The sequence below is a fragment of the Crotalus tigris genome, unplaced genomic scaffold, assembly GCF_016545835.1.
Source record: "Crotalus tigris isolate CLP2741 ecotype Arizona unplaced genomic scaffold, ASM1654583v1 scf7180000017764.6130737, whole genome shotgun sequence".
Taxonomy (NCBI): Eukaryota; Metazoa; Chordata; class Lepidosauria; order Squamata; family Viperidae; genus Crotalus; species Crotalus tigris.
Window position 1 is genome coordinate 1,906,900 of NW_024096618.1, and position 17,013 is coordinate 1,923,912.

General features: G+C 41.4%; 1 protein-coding gene across 1 annotated transcript; it reads right to left on the minus strand.

Moving 5' to 3' along the window:
* Window positions 1–4,457: 4,457 nt before the first annotated feature.
* Window positions 4,458–5,643, minus strand: LOC120307088 (olfactory receptor 1019-like). The gene has a single exon (XM_039341375.1). It carries the CDS (start codon window positions 5,418–5,420, stop codon window positions 4,458–4,460), a length of 963 nt encoding a protein of 320 aa, XP_039197309.1. The 5' UTR covers window positions 5,421–5,643.
* Window positions 5,644–17,013: the final 11,370 nt, after the last annotated feature.

A 17,013-nucleotide genomic window follows, 5' to 3' on the forward strand; every position in this document is an offset into this window, starting at 1 on the left:
AGTTCCCTGGGCCAGGGACTGCGGAGTGCATCTGTTCCTTCCGCTGATGGAGACGGGAACCTGGAAAGGAATCTGGGAAGCTGTGAGTTGGCTGGGGAGGCAAACAGATCTAGGGTTGGGGAACCAAACCTGTCCACGATCTCTCTGAAGATCTTCGGATCCAGCTGCCATTCGGAATGGTCCACGGTGGCTCTGCTCAGTGCGTCCGCCTGCTGGTTGGCCACTCCGGATATGTGCTCCGCCCTGATGGAGGCAAGATTCAGTTCCGCCCAAGACCCCAGCAATCTGGCCTCCTGCATGAGAAGCTTGGACCTTGTTCCCCCCTGTCTGTTGATATGGGCCTTGGCTGTAATGTTGTCGGTTAAGACCAGGACGTGCTGGCCCTGTACTAAGCTGCTGAATCTCTTTAGGGCCATGTGTATGGCTCTTAGTTCCAGCCAGTTTATATTGTTATTTAGATCTTGCCTGGACCACTGACCTTGGGCCCAGTGTGTGTGGAGGTGTGCCCCCCACCCAAATAGGCTTGCGTCTGTGGTGATGGTGATCCTGTCTGGCTCTTTGAATTCTGCTCCCTGTGACAGTGCCGGAGAGTCCCACCAACGAAGGGAGTTCAACACCGACCGTGGAACTCGGACCTTCTGGTGGGATGTGCTGGTATGAAGTCTCTGAAATGGAAGGAGAAGCCACTGTAATTCTCTGGCATGGAGACGTGCCCATGGCACAATTTGCATGCAGGACACCATCTTCCCTAGTAGTTGTGAAAGGGATGCCAATGTGACTACTCTGTTCTTTCGGATCCGATGTACAAGAGTCTGGATAGAGTTCCATCGGTCCTGAGATAGGTAGACTGTGCAGTTGCCTGTGTCTATAACTGCGCCCAAATGGAGGAGCCGAGTTGTTGGTACAGTATGACTTTTCTGGAAATTCACAGAAAAACCGTACTCCTGCAAAACCTTGATGGCTAGGGCGAGGTCTGTTTGGGCACCTTGCCATGATGATGACTGAATTAGAATGTCATCTAGATAGCATTGAACTCTGATGGGAATTTGTCTAAGGTGGGCTGCAATCACTGCCAGTACCTTTGTAAATACTCTCGGTGCAGATGAGAGGCCAAATGGAAGGGCTCTGTACTGGTAGTGGCATCGGGCATAACTGAATCTGAGGAATTTGTGGTGTCCAGGAAAAATTGGGATGTGCAAATATGCCTCAGTCAGGTCTATGGAAGTAAGAAAGTCACCTTGCCTGACACCAGCCAGGATTGATTGAAGTGATTGCATCTTAAATTTTTTATATCTCAAGTAGAGGTTTAGACCTTTTAAGTCCAAGATCGCCCTCCAGCCCCCTGAAGTCTTGGAAATGACGAAAAGGTTTGAGTAAAACCCTCGTCCTTCTTGGTCTTGTGGTACTGGTTCAATTGCTTGTATTTGCAATAAATGAGCTGTTGCCTCTGACATAAGTTCAACTCCGGTCCTGTTCGTTGAAATAGGACAAGAGCGGAATCTATCAGGTGGAGGGGAACAAAATTCTAGTCTCAGACCTTGGGAGACGGTGTCTAACACCCATGCGTCTGTAGTAGTGGCCGCCCAAATGCTGGAATAGAGGGCCAGCCGGCCTCCTATGGGAGGTGAGGCTGCAGGTTCACTTGCCTCGCTTAAAGGAGCGGCTCCCTGCGCCTTGAAAGGACCGCTTGGTCTGGAACTGTGATCTGCCTCTGTATGCTGAATGATCTTGTTGTCGTTCCTGTCTCTGAAAGGAGGGGCGAGGAGCCTGGGCCCAGTCCCAGGCTGGCGCTGGCCGAAAGGGCTGCCTTCTGTAGTTACTCTGCGACAAGTTCCCCCAGCGTCTATCTCCCCTCCTTGATGTATTAACCAAGGTCTTGTGTTTATCCTTACCTTCGGTTAGGTATGGCTCTAGCGCCTTACCAAAGAGTTGTCCACCTGTATAAGGTTTAGAGGCCAGACACCACTTGGCCTTGGTGTCTGCTCGCCAGTTTCTGAGCCAAAGGAGCCTTCGTGCTGAAATGTCTGCCGCGATGGTCCGGGCAGTGTATCTGATCGTGTGTAAGGAGGCATCGGCTAGATACTGGGACGTGGCCACCAACTTACCCAGATTCTGGTGGGCTCTGAGCTGGTCCGGAGGGATCATGTTCTGGAGCTCCCGTAGCCACAGGACCGAAGCCCTGGCAAAGAAGGCCATGGAGGTTGCTGCCCTCGTTGCCCAGGCCTGGTGGGACCTGCATAGGGCGGACTCAATCTTCTTGTCCTCTGCCCTTAGTGCCTCATTTATGTCCCCAGGGATGTTGGACTTGGGAAACAATGAGTTCAAGGGCTCATCAATCTCAGGAATCTCCAAAAGGGAGGTCAGGGAAGGAGCAACAGTGAACAATGTTCTCTCTACCGCACCAGGGCTTAAGGGGGATCCTAGTTTTTCCCATTGTTTCTGGACTATATTTAGAAAAAGGGGAGGGCAGGGAATATGATTCTGTGAGACAGAGGGCTCAGTGTATATGGCATGGGGACCCTGGGATGTTGGTGGGTTCTCCTGTTCTTGGGCAAGGTTTGCAGTGGTGCAGGCCTTGAGAAGCAGGGAATTGAAGAAGGAATGGTCCAAGAGACCGACAGGAGGGGTGGGTTCGGATGGGGCGATGCCCTCGTCCTCAGACAAAATTAGGCCAGCTTGTTCAGCTCCTGTAGATTCCAAATCCGATGCGGGATCATCCATCCAATCCGGAGATTGTGAATGATGGGTGGCCTGTGGGGGTGGCTGTGGGGTGTTGGAGGCCATAAATTGAGCCACAGCCTGGGCTATCATGGACTGGAGGAGGTTCGGGTTCAGGGCCTGGTTCTCAGGAGGGCGAAGTCCTGCTGCAGTGGGAGTGAATGTGGCCTGGGGCCCTGAGGTGTCCTGACCGGTTATACCCCTCCCTGAAGCCACTGTTAGGTTTGAATCTGACTCAGGAATTCCCCTGGGGGGAGACCAGGCCCCTGGGGCTGAGGCACTGTGCGAAGAAAGGGGCTCAAATATAGACCTTCCCATCGTGCCTGTCAGATCTGGGGAGGCCGCTCTCAGTCTTTGGCCCCCTTCCTCCCTCTGTGGCTCCCTGCTTGGCCGGGCTCGCTTGGTGGTGCTCTTACCACTTGCCTCTGATTGGCGACTCCTCTTGGCCGGCTCGCTGCCTTTCTCTGCCATGATGAGTTGCTCTGGTCTCAACCTTGGCAAAACGCCCCCCTCGGCGCTGTACTTCACCAAGGGAGTCTACAGAGATACTTCAGCCCAAGAGGGGGATGGGCGGGGAGTTAATGGGCACCCCGATCACTTGGGATCGATCAGGCCCTCCCCGGTCGAACCTGCTCTCTCGACAATCCTGCCACCGATGATGTAATACTGCCTTCAGAAGAAAGTTCCAGGCAGTCTGGGCCTCAGCCACACACAAAATGGCCACCAAGGGCTTTTGCCACGCACAAAAGGGCCTCCGAGGGCTTCAGTCACACACAAAATGGCCGCTGATGACTTCAGGCACACTCAAAATGGCCGCCAAGGCTTCAGCCCCACACAAAATGGCCGCCGGTGACTTCAGCCACCCACAAAATGGCCGCCAGTGACTTCAGGCACACTCAAAATGGCCGCCGAGGCTTCAGCCCCACACAAAATGGCCGCCGGTGACTTCAGCCACCCACAAAATGGCCACCAGTGACTTCCGCCACTCACAAAATGGCCGCCGAGGGCCTCAACCACATACAAAATGGCCGCCGGGGGCTTCAGCCACACACAAAATGGCCACCGGGAGGCAATTCAAAATGGCGGCTGCCAATTTCGCACCCTAAAAAACGGCCGTTGGAAGAAGGCCTTGAGGCCTAGCGACTAAGCTGCAACGAGCCCTCTTTTGGGAGAATCGCCTGGGCTCCTAAAGCAGCTGGTGGCATGTGATTAGGCCGGCTGGAAAAGCTGTCATCCAAGGCCTGACAGGCCCTCCCGGCTCCGAAAATTGGGCCGCGCCCAAATTCTCACCTGCTGCTCTCTGCTGGGGCCGAGGGACCTGGGAAGGCTCCCTCCAGGCTTGATGAGGCTCTGAAAACGACCTAAATCAAAGGTTTGATCTTGCTGTCCCTAACTGAGGGGAAAAAATAGAAGGGAAAAGTCCCCCCCCCTAGAGGGAGAGGATTGTGAGTCTGTCAGCCTGAATAGGCTTCAGACTGGGATAATTGATCTTTCTTCTAGATATAATCGATTCTGAATCAATAATAAAATAACAAATAATAATAATAGCCTGAGCTAAGTAATTAAATAGAATTAAACAGTCTTCTGCTCCAGGAGCGAAGACAAAACGCGTCTTGGGGCAAAGAGACTAAGTCTAAAACTGGGGTGCAGTTGGCACAGAGGGGGCGGTACTAAATTTCAGACTTAGTCTAATTGGAGCAGATAGATTAAGACAACCCATCCGTGGGTTCTCCATCCAATCATGCTGGAGAAACAAAGATTCTCCTTTTCCAAATCCATATATGGTCAAGAGATTTTGACATAGCATCTTTCACCTCCTTGTTTCTCAGGCTGTAGATCACAGGGTTCAGCATGGGGATCACAATTGTGTAGAACATAGAGGCCCATTTGTCTTGGTCCATGGAGTAGCTAGAACTTGGTCGGAAATACATGAAGAGTATTGTCCCGTGGTATATCCCAACAGCTGTCAAGTGAGAGGCACAGGTAGAAAATGCTTTGTGCCTGCCCTCAGCAGAGCGCATTCTCAAGATTGTAGCCAAAATGTAAACATAGGATACAAGAATCATTCCAATGCTGCTTGCTTCAACAAAGCCAACAAAGGTAAATAATACAATCTCACTAATATAGGTATCAGAACAGGAGAGTATTAGAAGTGGAGGCTCATCACAGAAGAAGTGATTGATAACATTGGAGCTACAGAAAGATAGCCGGAATGTAGAGGAAGTATGTATCATTGAATCTAGCAGGCCTGTAAAGTATGCAATAGTGATCATTTGCTGGCAGGCCTTTTTGGACATTACGGTTGGATAGAGGAGTGGATTGCAGATGGCCACGTATCTATCATAGGCCATCATAGCCAACAAAAGGCATTCTGCATCTGCAAGGATAGCAAACAGAAAGAGCTGTGTAACACAGCCACTGTATGAAATCCTTTTAGTTTCACTTAATAAGTCAATCAGCATTTTAGGAGCAATGGTTGAGGCACAGCAGAGATCAACAAAGGAGAGATTGCCCAGGAAGTAATACATGGGTTTGTGAAGTTGGGGTTTAGTGCAAATCAACAGAATCATCCCTAGATTCCCTAACACAGTGATGACATAAATCAAGAGGAAGACTGTAAAAAGAACCAGCTGCATTTTGGGATTGCCTGTGAATCCTTGAAGAATGAATTCAGTAATGGCAGAACCATTTCCTTTATCCATGATTTCTTGAAGAGATGGATTGGTTCAGGTGATTTGCTGATCCTGAAATGTCTCTCTGATCCCATTAGGAAAAAGAAAATGATATTACTTAGAGCCTCACCTATCTTCATGCAACAAGAATCTATATTTTTTCAAGAGGATTGGGACCACACTACTTGTACCTAACTCAGCATACAGCATATTTGCTAGGTGGAATTTGTTTATTGTGCAAAAATGTAGTCTTTGAGAATATATATATATATTCTAATATACCTGCTTCATTTTCTATTTCAATCAAATGAAGGATGCAGATTAAAATATTGCTACAGTTGATACGTTACTATAAAAGTATGTGTCAAATTTTAATGCATTTATGTCTGTTAGCAGCCATAATTCCCCCTATTCCATCTGTTTGGAAGCTTTGCAAAATACCCTAGAAAGGGGGGTCATTTGAAGGCCCCATATCTCCTATTTTAGGTTCCATTTATACCAATATCCCCTTTGAATGGTAGGTGGTAAATTGGCAGTAATAGAGTACATGAAATTCCCATACTATTCATTTCCCAGTTTTGTTTCTTTGGGTTCTAAATTTCATTCCCCCAGCCATTAAAAGATTATTGGTTTCCCTTGCTCTCAGTGTTCTAACAACATGGAATTTCATGTCCTTTTTGGGTGCAATAAAACATGTGTTTGCTTTTCCACAATTTTTTCCTCCATATTTCCCAAGTGACATACCTTTCTGTACCTGAAGTGTCTGTTGCTTGTGTTCATAGCTGAACCTCTTTTTATGTGGAGCCAAATAATATAGGAGGTAGAGATATTCAATTAACTTACCTTAAAGGTGCTTTTTTGAAAAGGCAACTGGACTATTTTTCTCTTGAAAAATACGTTTCACTTCTCATCCAAGAAACTTTGGCAGTTTTGAAAGAATGGGGGGGGGGGAATGGAAGGATTAGTTCTGACAAGATAGGTGGATCATATTGTTACCTTATTCAATTTTAACATAGATGGCCTCTTTTACACCTCTTTCAAACCAATGGTTCTCTCTATCCAGAATGTGGATATAGAGAACTATTGTAATAGACAGGATAAGACACCACCTTTCTCCTGTCTACAAGGCAATCCTTTCAGCAGTTCCAAAAAGATTCCACACTCATTTGCATTCTGATTCAGGTGACCCTGAGGGCACAGATAAACCCCCAAGAGGCTCAATGGCTCTCAGAAAGAGTGCTAACGACCAGATGACTGCAAACAAATATGATCCTTCCATTTCCCCATCTCCATCCTGTCAGAACTGATGAAGCTTCTTGGATGAGAAGAGAAACATTTCTTCCTCAAGAAAAAAAACCATGTACAGTTGCCTTTTGAAAAAAGCACCTTTGAGATAACCACGGCCTGGATGATTAAGAATCTCCATAGACAATTCACCTGTTTAATAATCTTTGGTTAATCACTCTTTTTTGGCTCAACTCATCTCACAGGGTTGTTATTGTAAGAAAAATAGGAGAAGATGGTGTGTTGGATCTATTTGCCACCTTGAGTTATTGGTAAAAATAATAAGGCAGGAAATAAATAAATAAATAAATTTTAGACCAGTATTTCAAAGATATCAAATTGGAATATGAATCAATATTTCAAGTTTGGCAATCTCATTTCTAATAGGTGGGAGTGCAACTTTTGCAAAGTGATGTCTCCAAATATTCACTGACATCTCTTCATGATCAATGATATAAAAAAGATAGTGAAAGAGTAGGCGCACCAATAAAACCCCCTCTATCAGTTTGGCTAAATATAAAATATCTTGGCTAAGATTATTCTTAATGAAGAACCTCACAATGCCTCCTCTAAAGAGGCAAAGTAAAAAACAGGTAATTGGGGTCCTTTTAATTGTTGTCAAGGAGAAACTTTTAGACATTCTTATAAACCAAGCTGGAGGAAGATAAAATCTTATGCCCTTTCTGAGGAGTAAAGAAATCACACATATTGAAACATAGAGCAAAATGGATACCCTAGGTATAATGTTCCCTCAAAAGACATAATGTCTGTCATAAATATGTGTTTTTTAATCCACAAAGAATCTTCAAAGATCTCTTGATGGAGTTTAGATGGTGTCTGGATGGACTGAAGGCCTGGAGGCTGATCTTCAATTGGGAAACCCTATAGAGCTCCCTTGAACAATTCATCCCATGGACAACAAGGCAGGAAGCATATCTTTTCCATTTTTCATGACAATGGTCCAAGTAATTTCCTGTCATTCTTTGATACATTTTATTAATGTTACTTCTGGCTGATGTCTTAGACTTACATGGATCTTAAATTAGAAAGATTCAACTTAATTAGATCAGTAAAGCTTAATTAAATTAGTAAGGCTTGGATCAGATATTCAAGAAGAAAGAATTCCTTAAGATGAAGATGAGCCAGTCTTGTTAAAAGCATCTTTCTGATACTAGTCATCTGATCTCTATTCTAATTTTTTCAGGCTTGCTTTTCGTTAAGGGATCCTTGCAATGGATGCATTTTGCTCTCTTCTCTCTTCTCATCCATCTGCGATTAAGTCTTAAGAAGGATTTAACATCTCAAAAATACAAGCCATTATAAATTCATTGAAACTCTGAAATTAAGCTTCTCTCTGACTATTGTATGGTTTAAAAACTTCTCAGTATATTCATGTATGGATTGTTATTGTTAATATAAACTCAACATTTGTATAAAACTTGTGTAATTAAAACATACCTGGAGTTGAATCAGTGACTTCTTTGCTCTTACAAAACTTGTAAATAGGAGCAGAGATCTTAAATCTTTTTTCATATCACTTGGGATATAGTTCCTTAGGTACTTCAGTACCCCAGATCCTGGAGATAATTGGTTGCATTTTCATGCTATGTTGTGATAGTTTTAATTGGAGACTATGGTTAAGTAAATAATATCTTAAGTCCCAGCTAAAAACCAACAATTCTCAGACCTAGCTGAAGAGCGACTTTGAACAATCCAGCCAAAGTTCAGTTCTTTATTTGTAAAAACCATATAGACAGAATCTTGTGAATCTAAGACTATCCCACTCTAACAGATATGAAATTCTTTAATCAATATACCCTGGCATATTTCCTTTTGTAATTATTTTTGGAAATTCTATGGAATGACTATTCTAATTGTCATTCTCTGTCCTTTATAGCTATAGGCTGTGTAGACTCTTGTCTGACCCCAAACCCACCGAATGTGTTTCCTCACTCTGGGGAAACTGTGGCTTTACTGTGGTTTTTCCATTAAACAAACCCTAACCTTAACTCTAGCCCTAACCCTAAACCTAGTTTCATTTCCAATGACAATGGGATTTTCCCTTGTTTTTCTCTGCTGCACATGAAAGAGTCTGAATGAAAAGCTGCTATATTCTCTTTCCTTTAATAAATTCCTAGAATCTGGCCCTCACACTGTTTTTCACTCCTGATTCCAAAGTGATATAACCTTAATCCTAATCCTAACCTTAGGCCTAACCCTAACCCTAACCCTATTTTCATTTTCATAGTCAATGGGATTTTTCCATGTATTTCACTGCGAGTCACAAATGACTCTGAGGGAAAAGCTGTTGTGTTCTCTTTCCTTTGAGAACTTCCTAGAATCTGGCCCTCACACCATTTTTCAGCCCTGACTTCAAAGTGATCTAACCTTAACCCTAGTTTTATTTACATAGTTAATGGGGTTTTCCAATGTATTTCACTGAAGATTACAAATGAGTTTGAGAACCTCATAGAATCTATCCCTCACACTATTTTTCAGCCCTGACTCTAAAGTGATCTAACCCTAACCCTAGCTCTAACCCTAGTTTCATTTTTATTGTCAATGAGATTTTCCAATGTATTTCACTGCAGATCACTAATGAGTCCTAATGAAAAGCTGTTATGTTCTCTTTCCTTTGAGAATCTTCCAAAATCTAGCCCTCACAACATTTTTCACTCCTGACTCTAAGCTGATGTAATCTTACCCTACTCTTAACTCTACCCTAATTTCATTTTCATTGTCAATTGAATTTTCCCATGTATTTCAATGCGGCCCACAAAAGAGTATGAATGAAAAGCTGTTAGGTTCTCTTTTTTTAAGAACGTCCTAGAATTGAGCCCTAACACACTTTTTCACTCATGACTCCAAATTGATCTTACCTTATCCCTAATCCTAACCCTAGTCCTTACCCTAACCCTAACCCTAGTTTCATTTCCAATGACAATGAGATTTCCCCATGTATTTCACTGCTGTGCACAAAAGTGTCTTAACAAAAACCTGTTATGCTCTTTAATCTTTGAGAAGTTCATAGTATCTGGCCCTCACACTGTTTTTCACCCCTGACTCCAAAGTGATTTAACCCTAACCCTTGTTTTATTTTCATAGTCAATTGGATTTTCCCATCTATTTCATTGTGGCTCACTAATGACTCTGAGCGAAAAGCTGATATGTTCTCTCACCTTTGAGATCGTTGTAGAATTTAGCCCTCACACCATTTTTCAGCCTTGACTCTAAAATGATCTAACTCTAACCCTAACCCCAGCCCTTACCCTAACCCTAGTTTCATTTTCATATTTAATGAGATTTTCCCATGTATTTCACCATAGCTCACAAATGAATCTGAAGAAAAGCTGTTATTTTCTCTTTCCTTTGAGAACTTACTAGAATCTAGTGCTTAAACCATTTTTCAGCTGACTCTAAATTGATCTAACCCTAACCCTAACACTAGCCATTATCCTAACCCTAGTTTTGTTTTCATCGTCAATGAGATTTTCCCATGTATTTCACTGTGCTCCACAAAAGAGTCCAAACGAAAAGCTGTTATGTTCTGTTTCCCTTGAGAACCTCCTAGATTTTTGCCGTCACACCGTTTTTCACTCCTGACTCCAACGTGATCTAACCCGAACCCTAACCCTAGCCCTAACTCTAGCCCTAACCCTAGCCCTAGTTTCTTTTTCATAGTCAATGGAGTTATCCATGTATTTCACTGCTGTCTAAAAAAGAGTCTGAACAAAAACCTATTATGTTCTCTTTCCTTTGAGAAGTTCCTAGAATTTGGTCCTCACACCATTTTTCATCCCTGACTCCAAAGTGATCTAACACTAACCCTAGCCCTAATCCTAACCCTAGTTTCATTTTCATAGTTAATAAGGTTTTCCAATGTAATTCACTGCGGAACAGAAATGAGTCCGAACAAAAAGCTGATATGTTCTCTTTCCTTTGACAATCTTCCAAAATCTAGCCCTCACACCATTTTTCACTTCTGACTCTAAGTTGAAGTAACCTTACCCCTACTCCTAACTCTAACCCTAGTTTCATTTTCATTGTCAATTGAATTTTCCCATGTATTTCACTAAGGCCCACAAAAGAGCCTGAACAAATAGCTATTATATTCTCTTTCCTTTGAGAACCTCTTAGAATCTAGCCCTATCAACCCTTTTCAGCCCTGACTCTTAAGTGATCTAACCCTAACACTAACCATTGCCCAAACCCTAGTTTCATTTCCAATATCAATGGGAATTTCCCATGTATTTCACTGCTGCCCACAAAAGAGTCCGAACGAATAGCTATTATGTTCTCTTTCCTTTGAGAACCTCCTAGAATCTAGCCTTCACACCATTTTTCAGCTCTGACTCCAAATTGATCTAACCGTAACCCACATTTCATTTTCATTGTTAATGGGAGTTTCCCATGTATTTCACAAACAAGTCAGAATGAATAGCTGTTATGTTCTCTTTCCTCTGAGAACCTCCCAAAATTTGGCCCTAAAAACCTTTTTTTAGTCTTGACTCAAAGGTGGTCTAACCCTACCTGTAACCCTAGCCCTAACCCTAACCCTAGTGTCATTCCTCCATTGGAGCCTGAATCTGCTGTGGAAAATGTGCTGGAATGAGACCCTATGGAGGTCGAGGGAGAGGTGTCTGTGGCTCCAGAGGAATGTGGGGAAGAGTAGGCCAAGGCAGGCCAGGGCCTTTCAGGATTGGGACAGGATGAACATGAGAGACAGAGCTCAGGTGATGAACAAGGGCCACCCCTCCTGATCCTAGAACACGGAGAGTGGAGAGAAGGAGGGAACAATGCAGGCAAGCTCAACTACTTGGGAGGAGAGCACCCCACCCCTCTCCCTAAGGCACACCTGTAGACTGAGACTTAAGGAGACACTGTGGGGAGGGGCATTTGTTGGGAATAAATGCTAATTTCTTGGAGTTTTGTGTGCTGTTGCTGACCTTGGAAACAACTCTTTGATCTTTTGTTCGGTATTGTGATTTCTGCTTGGAAAACCTGAAACTCTGACCATTGGACTGGCTGACAAAATTTGTGTTCAAAGACCTTGGATTGTATTTTGGCTTCTCTTCTGAAACTGCTCAGGCAAGATTGTATTTCCACAGACTCATTAGATTTTGGATGTATGTTTCATATATACATCCGGCAGATGGAGGCTTGATTATGGAAAACTGTTTGGACTAGAAAGAAACCCAGAATAAGATATAAATATTAAATCTGATTATAGTAATGTGGTAAAGGCCTTACAGCGATCTGGATTGATTTGAACTTGGACTTTGTTAACAGGGCTTTATATGTTTTTAATATTAGAGATGGTATAATGAGAAAAGAACTGAAATATGGGAAATGATGGAATTAATTATTGGAGATTTGGAGAAACAGTGAAAAACAATAGAAGATTGGTGAGAAAGAGAAGAATTTATTTTTGGAGTTAATAATGCTTAAATAAAAAAAACACTTGGGGCACCTGAATAGTAAATGAATATGTTAGTTTAAGATTAAATATTTGCAAAATTAAGAAAGCATGATACAGGATCTTTGGGATGGATAATGAGTTTGTAAATTTTTATTGTTTAATGAAATTTATATAGAGTGATATATTTGTTTTAGAAATGTTTTAATGAGCCTATAACAATATAAATAGACAGAGAATGTTAGTTTATTTTTAATTATATAACTTGGATGAAATGTTATAGTGAATGAATTGGTTTTAGAAACATATTGACTTGATTATAATGTTTTTAAATAAATGGATTTCATTAAGCTTAAGTTTAAAAGTGTGAAGAAATATAGGTTTTTATAGATTATTTTTTTATTGATTAATGCAGTTGATGGTTAGACATAGTAATGAATGAATTCATTTCAAAATGTATTAATTTGATTATAATATTTTATATAGATAGGGAAATTTTTAAGAAATAATGGGTATATATTTACCATGTTATTGTTTGTTTCTTAAAAAAATGGATCACCATGTTTCCACATGGGTTCTTAAGCTTTGTTGGTGTAAAATGGAAAACTAATAAAAATTGTTTTGGAAAAAAGAAAAGAAAAGTCAGTGACATTCTAACCAAACCCAAGAACTCCGAATTTGATGATGATATCCATTTTGCTCTCCGAGTTCATGGGGATCTAACCCTAACCCTAAGTGGAATTTTCCTCCAATGGGATTTTCCCTGTATTTTACCAGGAAACAGAGATAGGGCAGCCGAGAAAAGTCAGTGCCCTCCTAACCATACCTAAGCACTCCGAATTTGTTGGCAATGTCCATTTTGTTCTCTGAGTTCATGGGGATCTAACCCTAACCCTAAGTGGAATTTTCCTCCAATGGGATTTTCACATGTATTTTACCAGGAAACATAGATAGAGCAGCCTAGAAAAGTCAGTGCCCTCCTAACCATACACAAGCACTCCAAATTTGTTGGCAAGGTCCATTTTGCTCTCTGAATTCATAGGGACCTAACCCTAACCCTAAGTGGAATTTTCCTCCAATGGGATTTTCCCTTGTATTTTACCAGGAAACATAGATAGGGCAGCCTAGAAAAGTCAGTGCCCTCCTAACCATACACAAGCACTCCAAATTTGTTGGCAATGTCCATTTTGCTCTCTGAGTACATGGGGACCTAACCCTAACCCTAAGTGGAATTTTCCTCCAAAGGGATTTTCCCATGTATTTTACCAGGAAACATAGACCAGCATATAAAGATCAGTGCCCTCCTAACCATACTCAAGCCCTCTGAATTTGTTGGCGATGTCCATTTTGCTCTCTGTGTTCATGGAGACCTAACCCTAACCCTAAGTGGAATTTTCCTCCAATGGGATTTTCACATGTATTTTACCAGGAAACATAGATTCCAATCGAAAAGCAGTTATTTTCTCTATCCTTTGAGAACCTCCTAGAATCTATTCCTTACACCATTTTTCAGCCCTAACTTCCAACTGAACTAACCTTAACCCTAATCCTAGCTCTAATCCTAGTTTCGTTTTCATCCCTAAAGAGTTTTTCCAATGTATTCACTGCTGTCTACAAGAGTCCGAAAGAAAAGCTCTTATGTTCTCTTTCCTTTGAGAGCCTCCTAGAATCTAGACCTAATACCATTTTTCACTCGTGACTTTAAAGTGAAGTTACCCAAATTCTAACCGTAGTTCTAACCCTAAGTATAGTTTCATTTTCATAGTGAATGGGATTTCCCCATGTATTTCACTGCCGGTCACAAAAGAGTCCGAACCAAAAGCTGTTATGTTCTCTTTCCTTTCAGAACCTCCTAGAACCCTTTTTCACAAGTTAATCCAAAGTGACTTCCAACTGAACAAACCCTAATCCTAAGCCTATCCCTAACCCTAGTTTCATTTTCATTGTCAATGGGAGTTTTCCATGTATTTCACTGCTGCCCACAAAAGAGTTAGAAAGAAAAGTTGTTATATTCTCTTTCCTTTGAGAACCTTCTAGAATCTAGCCCTAACACCCTTTTTCACCATTTACTTCAAAGTGATCTAACCCTATCCCTAACCCTATCCCTAGCAGGACTTTCTTTTGCATTGTGAAGAATTGTATTTAGTCATTTGCCTAAATAAATAAAATCCTTGTAATTAACAGGAAAAAAAACAGTGAAAATAAGATATTTTTAAGTGTGTAAACATTATAGTCATGGGTAATATGTGCACTTACAATCTTTTATTTTCTACAGTCAATAGTTAGAAAAGTTTTTGATCCTGTGATTTCTACAATCAAGTATTTTGGTTAAGTACTGTCAGGAACCCTCTTTTCATGCACTGCTGTCAAGTGATGATTTTTATGACTGAATATCCTGGGCAGGGGCTAAGGGGGGAACCAGCTGGAAGTTCAAAACTTTTCTTTTTGAACTGAAACAGTGATTTTTGCAGAGGTTTGGAGTTGTATTCATGAATTAGAATTAATATAATATTTAATAAATAAATTAAATAAAGTGATCAATCAATCCTTTGAAATATTTATTGTATTCAAATAAAATGTGTTTGTTTTTGAAAAAAAATTCAGAACACTAAGCGATTTCATATATACACAATATAAAATACAAGAGTATACAATGTATTCTTTGTTCCACTAAAGTTTTTTTCTTTTTCAAAGTGGCCAAAGTTATTATTAAGTTTTCTATTAAATTTGTGTAGAGCTACTTGCTTTAAAAGTCCATATGTTGTCCACTGATGTTCCCATACCTTCCAGTTAAGTGTTTTGCATGCTTTCCTCCCAAATGGTCATCTTTGCAACTTACATATTTCTACCTTTCAAAATCTGCATATTGCCCACTGAACTTGTCAAAGCATCTTTCTTGTTCCTCAGGCTGTAGATCAAAATGTTGAGAATGGGAATCATGTCTGTGTAGCACATAAAGGCCCATTTGTCTTTGTCCATGGGATAGCTGAAACGTGGTCTGAAGTACACGAAGAACATTATTCCATGGTGTATTCCAAGAGCTGTCAGGTGAAAAGTGCAGGTGAAAAATGTGTCTGCCCTCAGCGGAGCACATTCTCAAGACTGTAGCCAAAATATAAACATAGGATACAAGAATCATACTAATGCTACTTGCTTCAACAAAGCCAACAAAAGGAAATAACACAATCTTGCTAATATATATAACAGAACGGAAGAGTATTAGAAGTGGAGGCTCATCAAAGAAGAAATGATTGATAATATTAGATCTGTAGTATGATAGTCAGAATGTACAGGAAGTGTATATTGAATTCAGCAAGCCTCTAAAATATGTACAGAGATCATTTGCTGGCAGGCCTTTTTGGACACCCACTCTCAGTCTATCCACCCACACCAGTCACCCTTCTAGTTTTCTCATCTTCACCCAAATGGCCACTAGAGGAAAAACATCTCTATGACTCACCAGGAAGGGTACAAAATGCAGCATTTACTTGCTCATCCCCCTGTTTCCTCCCAGAGAGGAACAGGCAGCTCTTGTTTGCCCTATCTTACCAAACTGTTCAAACTGATTATTCAGAACCTCTCATATGTACCCATCTGATCTCCCATTCCATGGATTCCCAGCTGGATTTATATAGTGTTCTCCTCCTCACTGTGAGCTTCGTTTTGCAGTCATTTCAGTAGTTCCTATTTGAAACAAATTCATTTCCTTTGTTCAAAATGGGTTGTGGATGCAGACAAAGCAATGCTATTTTTCAAAAGTCTAGTGCTTTCCATAATGATGGGAAAAGGCATAGTTTAGTTGTTTCAGGAGTTCCTGAATAGGTTCCTGCATAAACCATTACCTATTTAGTTCTTGCATAAAGAAAATTAACTGGATGCTCAGTGGCTGATATTGTTTGTGGGTATTTATGCTGTATCTTGCAAAAGCTTGTGAAACTCACTAGAGCCACTTTCCAAAGAATTAAACCCAGAATTATTCCTAGCTTTGAGTGACCTGTTGAAGGAGACACAGCAGAACTATCAAGGCAGCACATCCCTTTTAGGACCTACTAGATTGGCTGAGAATGGAGGATACAAGAGTCCCCTCCAGTGGAGATCTGCTGAGCTCTAGTGTTTTCTAGCTAATTTATAAGGTTTTTTTCCCTCTCTCATGTCGCTATTAGATCAGAGGGATGAGCATTTGATCCTGGAGCAATAGGGTCAAGATATAAAAAACTCCCAATCAAAGTTTCCCATATGAAGAGTCTAGAACCAGTTTCCCATATGAAGAGACTAGAACCCCATTTTATTAATCAGGAGCTGATACAGTTTTCCTCTATCCATAGGAACATATGTAAACTTTGTATCTCCAAAGAGGGCTAGGAAAATCTTCTGTGAAATTTTGAAACAACAACAACAACAATAACAATTAGACAGCACAGAACTAGATGAACCTGTCTTGTCCCTTGGCATAAGACCAATGGAACTGGCAGATTGCATCCTAAATGAAGAAACCAGGTACAATACCAGATGCAATTGCCTTCAGAAATTATGGGTGCTCCATCACTGGAGGTTTTTAAGAAGAGACTAGACAGTCACTTGTCCGAAATGGTATAGGTATTCCTGCTTGAGTGGGGGGCTGGACTAGAAGACTTCCAAGGTCTCTTTCTATTCTATTCTATTCTGTTCTGTTCTGTTCTGTTCTGTTCTGTTCTGTTCTGCTCTGCTCTGCTCTGCTCTACTCTACTCTACTCTATTCTATTCTTACATTAACATACCTATTATTTTTATTGACTATGTTGCATCAAACTAAGCATTAGAAATATGATAATGATGATGATGATGATGATGACGGCCATCCATATAGAAAGATAGTAGTGTTGTTGGCCACTATGGGAACAAAACCATGAGCTCATTAGCACTGCCACTTTTGAATGGAAATGT

Bases quoted from the DNA above. Each gene is read 5' to 3' on its own strand.
- LOC120307088 (XM_039341375.1), bottom strand. From the start codon at position 5,420: ATGGATAAAGGAAATGGTTCTGCCATTACTGAATTCATTCTTCAAGGA.